General features: G+C 42.0%; 1 protein-coding gene across 2 annotated transcripts in view; it reads left to right on the top strand.

The window, feature by feature from the left end:
* LOC110949841 (inositol polyphosphate-5-phosphatase A) overlaps positions 1 to 15233 on the top strand; it is a 173579-nt gene that overhangs the window by 57117 nt on the left and 101229 nt on the right. For both annotated transcript variants that reach the window (XM_022192104.2, XM_022192106.2), the window contains exons 3-4: positions 4061 to 4161; positions 4444 to 4531. In XM_022192104.2, coding sequence (XP_022047796.1) covers positions 4061 to 4161; positions 4444 to 4531 — 189 coding nt within the window. The remainder of the gene's footprint in view (positions 1 to 4060; positions 4162 to 4443; positions 4532 to 15233) is intronic.

Here is a 15233-nt window from a genome sequence, read left to right as displayed (position 1 = left end):
CCATCAGTCTGAAAATTACCGCAAAAAGCACAAATGCATTGGTGGGATTAAATCTCACTTCAAAAACAAAACAACTTCCATACAACCTGGATTTAGGTTTAGAATTGTGTTGGACCCTATAAATCTAAGTGAAGTGAAAATAACACCTTTTAACTATTTGTAAAAAAAATAAGACGTATTGATACAATGACTGAGACATTTCCAAGTGCCTGGAATCCAATCATTTCCAAATGCTTTGAATCCAATCAAATCTTGTATCAGGATTTACCTTGTCTCAGGATTTCTGTCATTTACACGTAAGCAAATCGAGGTCATTTGCCTGCCCCATATGTGTGCGCAGTAGACTGGGATAAATGACATTCTGCCTTTGCTCCTGCACTAGTTTAAACAGTGCTTTGCATTTCGCCGCACCGAATTGAAAAATCCCTCAGCCCATTTGCATTGGAAACTTCCCTGGATCGTCACAGGCCAGTGATTTTGTCAAGTCCCTACATCCAGTCTTGTGATCTGTAAAGACACAGTGCTAAAGGTCATCGCATAGATCATTGATCAGACGTTTTTGCTTAAGACCACTTTACAATTAAATTATGACTCCTTAAATCCCCTATTGACAGAAATGTGTGGGATCATCTTTTGATTCAGTCTTTTAATAAAATAATAAAGATATACATTTCATTGGGAAGCCCAGTATTTCACATGTTGAGTGTTGTTTAAAGTGTGTTTTGCAGCGTTAGACAAACATTCCAGGTTTTATGTCAGCCCACCAGCTCCTCTTATCCATCTGATTATTTCCACTCTTCAAATAGGAACCATGAAATAGGACTCAGACTCCTCTGATTACCTCTCCTGAAAGGCCCTCTTTGTCTAATAGATGATATGTTGTGTCATGCCGCTTTTTACCACAGCAGTTTGTGAAGATGGAAATGAACTTTACCAACATCCGTTTCAGTTCTCTGGCATAAAGAATTGCAAGTTGCTGCTTCTATTCTATCTCAAATCATCATGGTAGTTTGACTAGAGCGTTCTAATGCACTATAGGTTGAGTTTAGTGGGTGCAGTAGTTCTCAGTTAGTGGACAGGTATAGTGAACTTGCTGTTAAGGGCCATTACTGAGAGGGAGTTGCGCATTGTGGTTTCTCACAAGATGGAGAATGACTGCGTCGAAATGTTTTCAAGTGCAAAGTCCAAACAAGAGGTACAAAGGGTTGCACACTGAAAAATGAAAGGGCATGGTAGAAAGCCAAAAGTGAGCCCTGCAATGGCAAAAATGAATCTGAGAATCCCCAAGACCATCCTGATTAGTCTGAGCAATTCTGGTAAAAACAAGTCAGACACTGAAAAAGACCCATCTCCATGGACGCTGACCAAGGCAGACTCCACTTCACCAGACAGGAATGCAAGAGCTTATCTAAGTTGAAGTTAAATTCATTTTATTTATATAACATCAATTACAATTCAGATTGTGTCAAGACACTTTACAGAACCCATATGCCTAAACCGCTAAGGCAACAGTGGCAAGAAAAACTCCCTTTTAACGGGAAGAAACCTTGAGCAGAACCCGACTCATATGGGGGGACCCATCTGCCACTGGTCGATGGGTTCAGAGAGACAAAAGAGGTAGAGGGGGTGGGATGAGTTGGATGAGATAAAAATACAGTTGTTTGGATACCGCCATGGGTTTCATTTGGTGAGAGAAAGAAGCAGTATTCAACTCTAAGAACGCCATCCTCAAAGTCAGACATGATTTAGGGTCGTGCTTTGGGGTGTTTTTCAGCCAACAGGCCAGACAGTCTCATCAAAGTAAACAGAAACATCAGAAAAGAGGACAACATTAAGACCGTGGAGGAACACATCAGACAGTCTGCAGGAACAAAAACAATCTGGCCTCAGGCAGCATTTGACCTTACAACACGACAATGATCTGCAACATGCAACCAAAGTGGTCAAGAAAAGATTACCAAAAAACAATATTAGCATTTTAAAGGAACGGAAGACCAGTAAAGACATGCAGAAAGATTTTTCATTGTGCACACCAGTTGTCCTCCTAAAATCTGATTTTCTAATTTGAGTAAAGTTGTCATGGTTGTCTTGCAATACATGCATCACGTTGCCATATCTCTGACTACAGTTACATCAGTGCAAACTATGATTATGATGAAGGGGACCGATGTGGATGCACGATGCTATCATGAAGTGTTTGTCTTAGTCCTTGTGCTAAAAGTTCCTCCATGGATGGAAAAACTCTGGTTTAGGATGGTGAATGCGGACGATAACGACCTTGATCAGACCTCATTAGGGCTGCACAGGCCTCCTCTGCCTGTGGTACAGTTTGACAAATATGTCATTTAGACAAATGGGAACCTCCTTGGATTTCAAGAATCAGGTCATGGAGAGAAGGGAAATAGGATAAGAGGACACACCTCCATATCAACCACATCAGTGCCCGACATCCTTGTGAGGTTGAGAAATGGTCCCATATGGCAGTGCTCTTGTTACTCATGTCAGCTCAGCTAGACGGGCCTTTCTCACTCCTGCCACAGCAGCTGTCACTGTCTGAGGGTTGTTTAGAGAGGCGTCCAGTGTTGCTATGCATCATAAAATCATTTTTTATAGATACGGTATTTGGCATGTCAATATGTCGTTCGCTACTCAACTCAAATGTCAACAGTGTACATTTAACTGGATGCTCCTCAGCTTTGTTCTTCGTATGGTCGCTGGTTAAGGCTGTTTGAGTGGATGGCACTGGTGATTCTGGTCATAAAATTACCACCTGGAGTCTGTCAGTTTGCCAACTTAAACAGGAATTCACGGCCTGGAAAGATAAATAGAATGCAGTCGATGAACACAAGCGTGAGCGAGCACGCACGCACGCACGCACGCACGCACGCACGCACGCACGCACGCACGCACGCACGCACGCACGCACGCACGCACACATATACACACACACACACGCCCCACACGTCACATTTGAGCCTCACATTAGTAGCAGCCTCCTTGAGAGTGTGACCTTTTCCATCGTGAGCTGATAGGTGCACTAATCTTTCCAAGTTTGAGCTGCTGTAGGTCCACGCTCCTGGGTCATCGAGCTAAGTGACAAGCCATAGGTTGATGGAAAATCCATAGCGTTACTGCCATACATTACTTTTATTTGATTGGGCCTGTAGTGAGCATAATGCAACGCTGAGGTGGGACGCCGGTGAAGTAGCAGGGCTCCTTGTGGGTCCAGGGACCATTTGTAGCCCCCCCTCACTGCCTGTGACATTGACGTATAGCATGTGACTGCCATCCATAGGAGCGACCCTGTGAGTGCTTGTGAGTGCTGTAAATCACTCGGTGGTATTGATTTTCCATTAGAAGTCAGCCACTCTGAGCACCTCTGACAGGGTGCTCACAAACACCTCACTATGTGTAAGAGGGAATGCTAAAGGAAAGCGACATAAGGTCATATGACTCTGGGTGAGCTCGCTTGCAGGAACTGGATATTACCTCCTTCACCTTACATATATAAAGACCAGTTTCCATGAATTGCATAACATCCACACAGGTTTACGTTTTATTATTTTTCTCCATTTGCTGGAGTCTTGCCCACACTGTAATAAGCACCCCTGACATGTCCCGGGAACAGTGGACTTGTTCTTGCTGTACTGAGTGAAGTGTCAGCACTAATGGTGACATGTGAGCATTTGTCACACCCTGCTGTACATACAGAGTGCTGCAGGCACATCCCTGATTGTAGATGAAGAGGGGCCGATGTTGTGCTTGTGGAACAAGCTCACTAAGTGCCTTCTGCCTACATTAGCCAGGCACTTTGTCTTGTGTAAATATAGTAGCGTGTCACAGAGTCGAGTTAGGAAGAATTGTGGAGGCCTGGGCGCCCAACTCGTATAGGTTTCGCGCTTGGCGGAATAATTCAGCTTTAGTTTTGTTTATGATGAGCAAATGGACGTGCTGCAGTGTTATTACGGCTGTTATGGATGCACTGAAACGACAAAGTTAAGTAGAACTGTTGGTCTCTTTCCCTGCTTTTTGATGTGTTTTTCCTTCTCTTCCATTACAGACAGTACAGTCACATAAGCCTCACTTTGTGGCGGTGCACTGTCAAGAGGTCGGTGGGAAAAACTACGAGGCGTCCATGTCACACGTGGACAGTTTTGTGAAGTAAGTATTGTGCTCATAATGTGCTCTGATTGTTTGTATGATAGGGATGATGGGAAAACAGCTGGTTTGATGAGGGAACACCCATTTATTGGCTTGTGAAGTGAGGGAGTAGTCTGTTTTAAGCTGAGCGGACTACTCCCCCCACTGGTCACATCGAAGCTGTGCGTCAGTGTAAAGTTTGACTGAACGTGCAGTCTATTGGATCTTTTTAGAAGAATGCCTGGATTTTTTTTGGATTTGATTGATTTTACTTGAAATATTCATGCGTGTTCTTTCCGTCAGAGAGCTCTTGTCCAGTGATGCCATGAAGGAGTACAGCAGAGCCCGCGTCTACCTCGATGAGAACTACAAATCCCAGGAGCATTTCACAGTAAGTGCTGTTAAACATACTGTAGGATGAACAAACAAACTCTGAGAATTTGTAGTCTTCTTCCAAGCTGATGTGTTGAGTTAGCAAAGATTACCTGGCTCGCTTATTCTTCTAATTAGTAATTCAATTCAAGATTGATTTGTTTTCTTTTAGGATCTAATTTTAAAAACATAGATCTTTACTTAATCAGTCAAAAGTGGAAGTATATTCAATACACTTAGTTTTGTGTTAGAAGTTCCTTTTGTCCTGTCAGTCTATAGAGCACAGAAAGCATCAGGCTAGTTACTTATATTAAACAGAGCAGACAAAATGGAAGTTTCCCTTCAGACGGTTTGGGGCCTGAAAATCTTCTACACGTACAAGTTCATTTAATGAGTGAAGAAATTTCCTTTCTTCCCAAAAAAAAGTTTGGCGTTGTCCTTGCTTGAAGCATGTAGACCGCACATTTAACCTTTAGCTGTGGTAAGAGTTAGGCTGCTTTTAATGGTGGAAGTTGTACCATTTTCACGAATCGTTCCACTGTAATGCTGAGTAGTACAGTTTTCTTAGACCCCCCATTTCTCTGAACTGTCATGTCACTTAAAAGGAAATTAGCAGACAGCAACAGTTGCTATGCGTCATCTTACACGTCATTTTGCGATTACAGCTCTTGAAGTGGGACACTGTGGTTGCATTTACCTCCGTGGTTGACATTGCAGTGTTCAGTTTATGAAGAAAGGACATAATCTCTAAACCAGACTGCAGTATGTGTATGCATGCTCTATGTAGTTGTCGCACACGGCTGGAATCTGTGGTCAGCGTTGATGTGTGGTTTAGATGAATTGAAATGATGATAAATATCATCTGGAAACCTGAGCTTTTTTTGCAGTGAAACTACAGACTTTACCAATGTATTTATTTAATAAGTGATGCTTGATGCAAATAAACAATAGTAGAGATTTTGAATAGGATTCTGTTCCTGTACTGTGCATAGAGAGGTACTGTGTGTACTAGGTCTAAAAAATTGCACAATGATTTTAGTGGAAATGGTTATTTTTGCATTTATTTTCTACTGAGACAAATGTAAAGGAAAGATGCTGGGATGTTTGCTGCAGTGTGTACCAAACAAACACGTCTTGAAAATGTTTTGCAGACCGAGGCACCTCTGTAGCAATGCTGGTTTCCTTTGAAATGCAGTGAAAACTGATGGCCACAGGGTGGCAGTAGATATTTGGAAATAAGTTTTTGTTGTTCAGTCTTGAGTATTAGTTGATTAAAGCATGGGTTTCCCAGACATTAGTTTAAAATCACCTTAATTAACAAAATGCATTTGAATAGACAAATAATGAGTGATATGTTTGACCCATTCTGTAAAGTTTCTCACAATGTGATGCTCAATCAGGTAGAAGGTACCGATGTCACGCCAGTAATTGAACAATACTTTTAAATAGAATATGGAAATCTATGATCTTGTATCTGCTTTTGTTGAATTACCCATTTTATACACTTACTGTATATGTCCGATGGCAGAACAGCTGTTTTGTATGTGGCCTCTTGGTGGAGCCAAAAGCTCAAACCTGATAGTGGTTGTAGAGGATTTGTTCCCTTAAACCAAGCTGTGGATTACAGGGAAACATGGCTTTAAATGTTTATGTCAGGTACTCAATGGACAGACTTCAGGAATATCAGATAATCATCTCGACATTCCCAGGAGATTATGTGAAGGACTACAGAATAACATATCGATGTTGTCTAGATATGGACTGCGGCTCCAGTTTGTCTCGAAACACTGGATAGTGTCTCTCTTGGTTCTCCTCAATGTTTTCGCTGTTATCACCACGCTACACTGCACCTCCACAAACGCTCATAAATCACAGTACCCACAGAGTCACATTTGCTCTTTTCAAAAAAATATTACAAACATTGGCCTTTCGAAAATATAATTATCTGCCATTTCATATAAGCGCCGCTAATATCCCGGCATTATGAACTGTTTATTTAATAGTGTTTGTCTACAGATTAACTTTTTTTTTTTGTTGAATTTTCATTTTCATCAAATAGAGATGCCAGTTTGTGCTCGTCTTTGTGAACCAGTCAGTGGAAAGAGAAACATCTGATGTGCTTTCTATGATGTTAATATTGAAATCCTGGCAACAGTAAATATGAATAGACTCTCCAGTCTTTCTCACACAGGACTTGCCATTTAGCTTTGATGACATCACCCATATTTGTTTTCTCTACCTTCGATTTTCTTCACCCCCTGCTGTGCTCCGGGGATAATTGTTTGTTGTCTGCCCCACCTGTCAATTTTCAGATAATGTAAGTGGGAACACTTTTCTGGGTCCAGAGATTCCAATTTGTACAAGTGTGTGTTGTTTTTTGTATGCACTCAAGTATGTATGTGTGTGTTAAGCATCTCAGAGTGTTTTGGATGTGGGAGTAGAGTGATGTCGGTAAAGGCCAGTGAGATTGTTTACATGCTCGTCCAGTGTGACAGTGTGTTTAAACTGCATTTCTGTCTGTGGAAGACGGGAATATGATTGATAAATGCATGAGTGTTATGAAAAAGCTGATTTATTGTTAATCATCACTTTAATGGCTCTGCTAATACTTCACACCTGTTCATTTGCTTTTTGGATGAATTAAACAAGCTGTTGGAAAATTCAACTTTTGCTTTGGGAAGTTGTTAAATGTTTTTTTTTTAAATGTTGAATGGAGTAAATTAGAAACATCAGTTGCTCAAGTAAATAATAAACAGATTATTTCGTGGTGAAATTCCGACATTGATGACATTTATTTAATTTGAAAATGTCAGTTTAATAGTGGACCTTGGCATCTCTTGAAATTGTGAAGAAATGGTTTCCCAGTAAGCTTTGGAAAGTTTGAAATTAGTCAGAAAACTGACCTGAAGAAAATTTTTGCAGTTTATTTTAAGCGATTTTTAAATGATAATTGTTACTATAATTTAATAAAATCCAATAGATTTCTGCCCTTATCCAAACTGCTGCTATACAACCTAAAATGCCACATAGTTTTAATGAGGCTGAACCCTTGTCTGTTTACTGAGTCATAATTTCTCCACAAGAAACTGTAATAATATCTGGATGATAAAATGCCACATAGAACACCTTGATGTCGAATCTGAGCAATGAGAAGCTCAGACGAGCCCCAGCTCCTCTTTTCTTCCCAGAGGAAGGCAGCAGTAATGGGGAAGAGCTTGACTGACATGTTCCCCCTTACGGCCGAGCCCAGGCCTGGTGTTTTACAGCCCTGTTAAGGTATACAGCAGGTAAAATGTCAATTAGGAAGGCCCGCCCTGATAACTCAACTCCCAATCCACTTGTTCTTGGCCATTAATATTTATCGTGGGCCTGGCCCTGGAGCTGCAGCCGTGTCATGTGGAGTGATGTGCGCTAATGTTACTGCTTCCTGACGCGCACTTGTGCTGTGGTGTCTGTACAACTTAACAGAAACGGCTGCAAATCCACATGCACAAACGCACACCTACCACTGTCACACAATTCTAATCAAGCTATCCACATACGCAGACAGTGACACACAGCGGCACATGGTGCCTCCTCAGCCCTCAGTTGTTCCAGGGCATTTTAATGGGAAATTAAAGGCATCCCTCATGTCTGTGGTCTGCAGGACAGGAATGAGAGCAGCGACAGAGGATAAATCAGGCTCTGTGCCTTGACAGGATACCGCTGTCTCCTCTGGTTGTGTGCGTACGCATGCACATGTGCGTGTACATACCTTCAAATGTCTTCACCGTAGTAGACGGTGTTTAAATGTTCTGTCTGCCCAGTTTTTGCCCTGGATTCAAAACACTGTAATTGAAGTTGAAAGGCAGCGTCTTGTGTCTGAGTGTATTCAAATGGTAACAGACCTTCAATGAAGAGCAGGTAATGTCTGTTGTTAACTCCAAGTGATTTGACTGCACTCACCGTATTCCAGTGTTCGATGTGAGGGAGCTACAGCTATTTAGCTTCATGTGATGGTCAGTGATTCACTTTATTAGTTAAATGTGAAATAACGTGCACTTCACATCATGAAGGCAAAATCTTTTCTGAAATAAATCAGGATTTTGACGAACACATGCGCTACCAGTCAAAAGTTTGGACGCACCTTCTCATTTAATGCTTTTTATTCATTTGTATTATTTTCTACATTGTAGGTTAATACTGCAGATTAAGACTTTTTGTTCACAACATAATTCCATATGTATTCTTTTATAGTTTTGATGTCTTCAGTACTAATCTACAGTGTGTAGAATAATTAAATAAAAAGCATTGAATGTGAGGATGTGTCCAACCTTTTCCCTTGTAGCATATATTTACAGTGAATAAACTCTGCAAAGGACAGGATGCACTGAAAGTCTTAGGTCAAATTTCAAAATTGTATGGCATCTAATTCATTTTCTAAATTGCATTTGAAGCACTTTACATGCAGGGGAAATCAAAAACAAAAAGTGGTAAACAGGGAAGCAATTGTAGAAGAACCACAAAAAATCCCTTCCTGGGAGTTATGCAACACTTTTTTAGTCAGACAAAACCAAATTCTTCTTGGAAACCTAACTTCAGGTAACGTCTCTTTTCTTTTTCTGTCTACATAATTAATTTGAAGTTTCCTCACATAAATATGTCTTTTCAAACTTTACAGATTTAATTTGATAAATGTTTTTCCTCTGGGTTTCACTGGAAGAGGTCTGTTGTATATTTTTTAATGTTTACTAAGCCTTCGATTTCCATGTGGAATGAGGTGAATGTTTGGCATGACACACAAATATAAACAAACTGATTGACTGACAATAGTAATTAAGATACAAATATGTTGTTTAATGAGAAAAAGGTACAGTCTAATGCAGGAAAGGCAATTTGTTAACCCTTAGATGCAGAAATGAGTCAAAAATGAGCCGCTGAGGTCATTTTCTTGCAATGTCTTTGTAGCAAGTTTCAGATTCCAGCTATTCCTCCAAAAACATGCTTTTGATATTACACCATTTACATTTTTTAGTTACCCGTTATAATTTTGAAATATTTCAAGAAATTGTGGTATTAGTATTACAACCCCAAGCTCCTTATCACTGATAACATCATACAAGAAGTGATGCACAACTTAAAGGGACGAAGAGCAGCAACAGCTGGAGGAAAAGAGTGGAAAAATGTCAGCCGAACGGATGCCGGCTTGCTTCTGTTGCTGTTCTGTGTAATATTCTTCTTTTTCAATTATCAAAATGTTCAGAATCTGTCCTAAAGTGAAAAATAAACATATTTTAAACACAGGACCAAAATATAATCCGAACAATAATAAAAATTACGTTACATTTCTGACTCACTTATGGAAGTGTCCAATCAGTTGTGCAGCTAAGGGTTAAGAAAACAGAAAAAAAGAGAAGTTGCTGGTTTGACCCCAACAACAACCATACGGGTCTCTGAGAAATACACAGAATCCTCACTTCAAGTTTCTTCTTGTAATTATTGCAGCTTTAAATTCAATTATTATCTGGGTCTGCCAAAGTCTCCTTCATTTCCGGACAAAGTTGCGTTCTGACTTCTGGTCAGTAGAGCAGGTCTGTCGGTAGCTGCCAGCAGCTCGGCCTCACTCTGCTCCAGAGGTGAGTGCTTAATTCTTCTCCAGGCAGCGTGCTGTAATACAATCATCAGTACCGCTCTGCTCGGCCAGGAATTTATGAACGCTCGGTGTCCCTCTGTGCTGACAGGGTTTCAGCGCCAGTGTGTTTACGGTATGGCCCAGAAATGCGTGTCACTCGCCTTTATTGCCCTTCTTTTTTAACTGCATCCTATATCAGCCCGCTGCTCTGCCTTTTTATGATGAAACAGAACCAGGTTGCATATAGGGATTATATACTTTCCAGAGAAAGTGGGGTCATAGAGGAAGGGTCTCGGTGTACAGTCTGTTGGTTTTACACGCAGAGGTTAACTAGCAGCAGCCATCCTCCACCTCCTCCTCCTCCTCGGCCTCACAGCTCCTTGTTTAAAAAGACCGCAGCAGGCACATAAGCAGGTTAAAATATTGCAAACTAAATCTAAGAGAGCTTTATTTCAATATGGTGAGAAGTACGGCACCGACTGAGGCCACTTGAATGGAGTAGATGTCAGTTCGGTAATATCGCCAGGCCATAACTCTCCACGGCCATTACTCATACTCTCAGTGCAGACATAAATGCATACACACACACACACACACACACACACATACATATAGTGACAAAGCCAAATAAACACACAGGCAAGCACGCAGGTTAAAATAAACACACCCTGGACATGTGTTGAGCGACAATCAATGAATCTGCCATCAGATGTGAGTTATGGGGCAGAGAGAGTGGGCCTTCCCGCTGTGAAAATATTTTGACTGAAAATGTAGATATAATTAATGGATTGTGTAAAGAGGTGGAGAAATTGATGCATTTATTACAAGGAGTCAAATCTGGACGACTGAGCCTTTGCCCTCCTAGATCATCGCTGCACTTGGCTGCTCTCACACACAACTTCTCCTCATAAACAGTGCTCTGATGAAGTGTCCGCCTGCGTTTGTGTGTGTGTGTGTGTGTGTGTGTGTTTGCACGATATCTGGCCGCGGAGAGTAAATCAGTTGTGTTCGAGGTGGTGTTGTCCTGCAGTCGCGGGCGGGGTGCTGCTGCGGTGCCGGGGGTGTCTCCAGCCTCAGATAATGATGTGATTCCAGCATGAGGCGGGCCGGGTGTACCTCGCCACCGGCCATTATGATGTGCGGCCCCCAGCCACCAAGGGGGCAGAGTGAAGGTGAGCCTGTCATATCGATCTTTTTAGTGCTAAAATATGAGCCACTTTACTCTGCTCCCCGGCGCAGTGATGTGAAAAATAATAACTCGGACCCAAATTAAAAATATTGATCGCTTAGGAGGTGTTGAGAGCAAATAAACACCCTCTGAAGGATTTTTATACCCCACCCCCCCACCCCCACCGCTCCCGCCTTTACCCTCCTCCCTCCTCCGTCTTGTCCTGGCCCGCCCAGTGAAAGGGCCGGGTCAGGGATGGGGGGCTAGCTGAACTGTAAAAAATATCACACTATCTTGTTGCTTAGCAGTCTTCATAATACCCACCTACCAGGCTCTTAGTGCTCTTTATTGTTCCCAGACACAAATCAACAAGCAACCATCTTTTCACCTACTCTCCAACGCTGATTGATTGGGTTTTGACTCCATAATCTGGCATTAGCTTGGCTCCATTCGGGTACCAACCCCCCCACCCCCACCCCCACCCCCCCACCCCTTCGTCGAGTCATAATTTTTTGCACATCTGAGCTTGACTTTTTTATTCCTTCCCGCCATAACAGATGAGCTGACACGGGGCCATCAAACGGGTGGGAAAACAATTGCCACAAGGTTAATTTTATTGCCTGCTCCATGCATTTGTGAGCAGGCGGGAGGTGTCCTCTGCCCGAGTCCTGATGAATGGCTGTGCCGAGCGGGCAGGAATGAAAATGAGAGGCGAGAGGCCAGGCACGGGGAGCCGGAGTCCCGCCGCTCCCACCTGAAATTGAAATTTTTCTGACATGCTCAAAATTGGTATTCTGATATATAAGAGAGGCGATGTTCCATTTGGTTTGATGATGAAAGCTGTCATGTGTCCCACTCAATTGCATTTTACGACACCCACTTTACCTCATACATCCGAAGAAGGTTAATATCCGCACACCCTAAATGGCGGGTGTCAGATTGTCCAGAGTCTGTAGGAAAATAAACTACTTAGTGTGTCTAAATGCTGTCGTAATACTTGGCCGTCCTGGTCGCGGCACTATTGATTGTTTACAAGGACGTTTGTTCTGTTTTTTTGGCCAAGGGATGAATAGATATTTGATGAAGCGTGTAGAGTGGGGCTGGACCAGTATCTGCATCTCAGTGCTGTGTCAGTGGGGATGAGAGCCAGGCGTTGGGGAGGATCACATGCTGCCTGTTGACATCAGTGAGAGGGAGCGGGGCCGGAGCTGGCGATATCTCCTCTTCCCCACTTGAGCCGGGTCCTCTTGCTGAAAGCTCACTTCTGTCTGCTGGCTTCAGTATCGCTCTGCAAACACATATGCGTCTGAGTAGTGTTACTGATAGAGGGCTATCTCCGTGCAGCACTTTGTCCATACATATCGATTCTTCCTCCGCCACCAGCTATAGTTGCTTCATTTGCATGGCCCAGCTGACCCAGGCAGTCAGTGGCCATTATATTCCCATTAGCTAATCTCTCAGCTTTGATTTCCATAATCCTCTGTCTATTGAGAGCCCTCACAGCTCTCACAGCACAGCTTTCCACACAGAAAAAAAAAAAAAAAGACTCCCACCCACCCTACACACTTCAGTCTTCAAAAATCTGCACAGTAACATGCATCACACACTAGATCGTGCAAATGTAAATTAGACATAGTTACTGCAGTGGTCCCCTATTGCACTATATTGATATTAAATAAAATATTCAGATCTTCAATTAAAGTAGCAATACCAGAGTAAAAGAATCACTGGTAATCCTGCATGCAAACATTTTACTCGCTCACTGCAACCATCTTTCAAACAGTTACATTATTATATCCACTACCAGTTAAAGTTTGGACACACCTTCTCATTCAATGCTTTTTATTTGTTTGTATTTTTTCTACATTGTAGATTAATACTAAAGATGAGCATTTTTTTGTTTACAACACACGTCCATATGTATTCTCATATAGTTTTGATGTCTTCAGTATTAATCTACAATGTAGAAAATAATTAAATAGAAACCATTAAACGAGAAGGTGTGTCCAAACTTTTGACTGGTCGTGTATTTTGCATATTTGGATGCATTGAATTGGTTGTTAAGTTTTAAATAGCTTAGTCAGTATTTGCAGCATTACCAGCTGTGATAATGTGGTGAGTATTGTTTTCGCTTTGTGAGTCTGTGTCATCTAGGGCTGGACCCGAATATCCCAATATTTGGTTGTGACGGGCGTATCCGAATATTTATTTTGAGATCCGAATATTCAGCCGATGTCGCGTGATCAGTATTCGTCTCATCAATTTCCCCGACGTCGGACATTGGACGGCTCGTGTCGTCGCCATCGTCAACTACTTGTTTTTTTTTTCTTCTAGAAGAAGGAAATATTTATATATATGCACTGTGTGCATTGTGCGCTGCTCTCTTTTTTTTTATTTAAACTGTTCTATTTGTTGCTGTTACACTGTAAATTTCCCCGCTGTGGGGTCGATTAAGGTTTAATCTATCTACTATTCAGGCCAACCCGAGTGTCATCATGGCAACAAAGACACCTACTATAGCAGGAACTACCACTAAGGGGGCTTTGATTACAGGTATAGAAGGCAAGATATTTAATACCGTAGCAACCAGAGGAGAAGGACGGGTTCACGTTGACAAGTAGAGAGCAATATGACGGTTTAGCTTGTAAAAGGGCAACATAACAAAGTTTTCTGTGATGCTTAATGACTGTCGCCCAATGTATATGTAATAAATACAGGCAGGATCAAATAGGAAAAAATTGTGACATACCAGTAGGATATGTAGTAGCTGCTTTTGTGGCTTATATGATGCATCTGTGTCTTGATTCAGTTACCTTCGATAATTTCCTACTGTCCTGCTCCTACTCTTACTTTTAGTATTGAAGCTTCCATGGACTGTTTTTTGTAAAATTGTCTTTAATTATATTGTCTCAGAGTGCATCTCAGTGCATGTTTTCATCCTTGTTTGAGTGTCGATGTGTTGAGACCAGTGCTGGTGACCTGATAACCAAACTTGTCTTTTGAGAGATCCACGTATGACTTTAGCTTAACATTTTAACAGGCAATGTGCTTGTAGGCTGAAAACCAATCACTGGTGTTATCACCAAGGCTTGCCAATAGGCTGCAGTGACTCTGATCAACTGTCCACAGCTAACACTCTCGCCTCCCACACATCTATCCCAGGTGCATCCACTCATCCTGTGTGCCAGGCTAAATTGACCCTAATCACCCTCAGTGGAGTTCTCTTGAAACGATTGCTTAGATTGATCAAAGAGGACCTACCGCCTACCACCCACACTCCACCCTTGACACCCCCTCCTCTCCAAATGAGCTGATAATTAATAAGGGCTGGTGCTGCAAACACCAGTCAACAGACAGCATGATGGATCGGACAGCTTGGATGCAAACCAATACATTGTCAAGATTTTCTCCAGCCCTCTGAACAGCCCCTGGGTGTCCTTTAGCCTGCATGATCAGGGATGCATAGTGGCACCCACCCTGCTAATTAAATACCCACAGGTTGCCGTTGTTTTCAGTGGGGATGCTCTCTATCTGTTCACTATTGGCATATATTTAATAATTCATGGAGCTGCATCACTGAGGATAGGGCTCAGGGTTTGTGCTGTACTGTTAAAGACTTTGTGGCAAAGTCAGTTAAATTACGGTGTAGTAATGTTCATAATTCATTTCACTTCACGTTTCACTTCATTCAGGGAAAATTAGCTTGAATTTTTCAGTATTTGCCTTTGGATGGTTGATTAAATGTTTTCAGACCTACACCTGCATTCTAAATACCTATCATGCCAGATAAAGACAGTGCACATTAATAATTATTAGCGCTCAGACAATTTTTATCATTCATCTGAAGCAATCACACCACTGTGGGACATTAGCTGCGGAGCTGTCAAATAATTGCAGCTTCAGGCGATTTCCACCAACTGTCACTGAGGTGGTTCAACTGCA

Source organism: Acanthochromis polyacanthus, chromosome 15 (genome assembly GCF_021347895.1).
Source record: "Acanthochromis polyacanthus isolate Apoly-LR-REF ecotype Palm Island chromosome 15, KAUST_Apoly_ChrSc, whole genome shotgun sequence".
Classification (NCBI taxonomy): Eukaryota; Metazoa; Chordata; class Actinopteri; family Pomacentridae; genus Acanthochromis; species Acanthochromis polyacanthus.
This window is presented reverse-complemented; position numbering and strand designations above follow the sequence as displayed.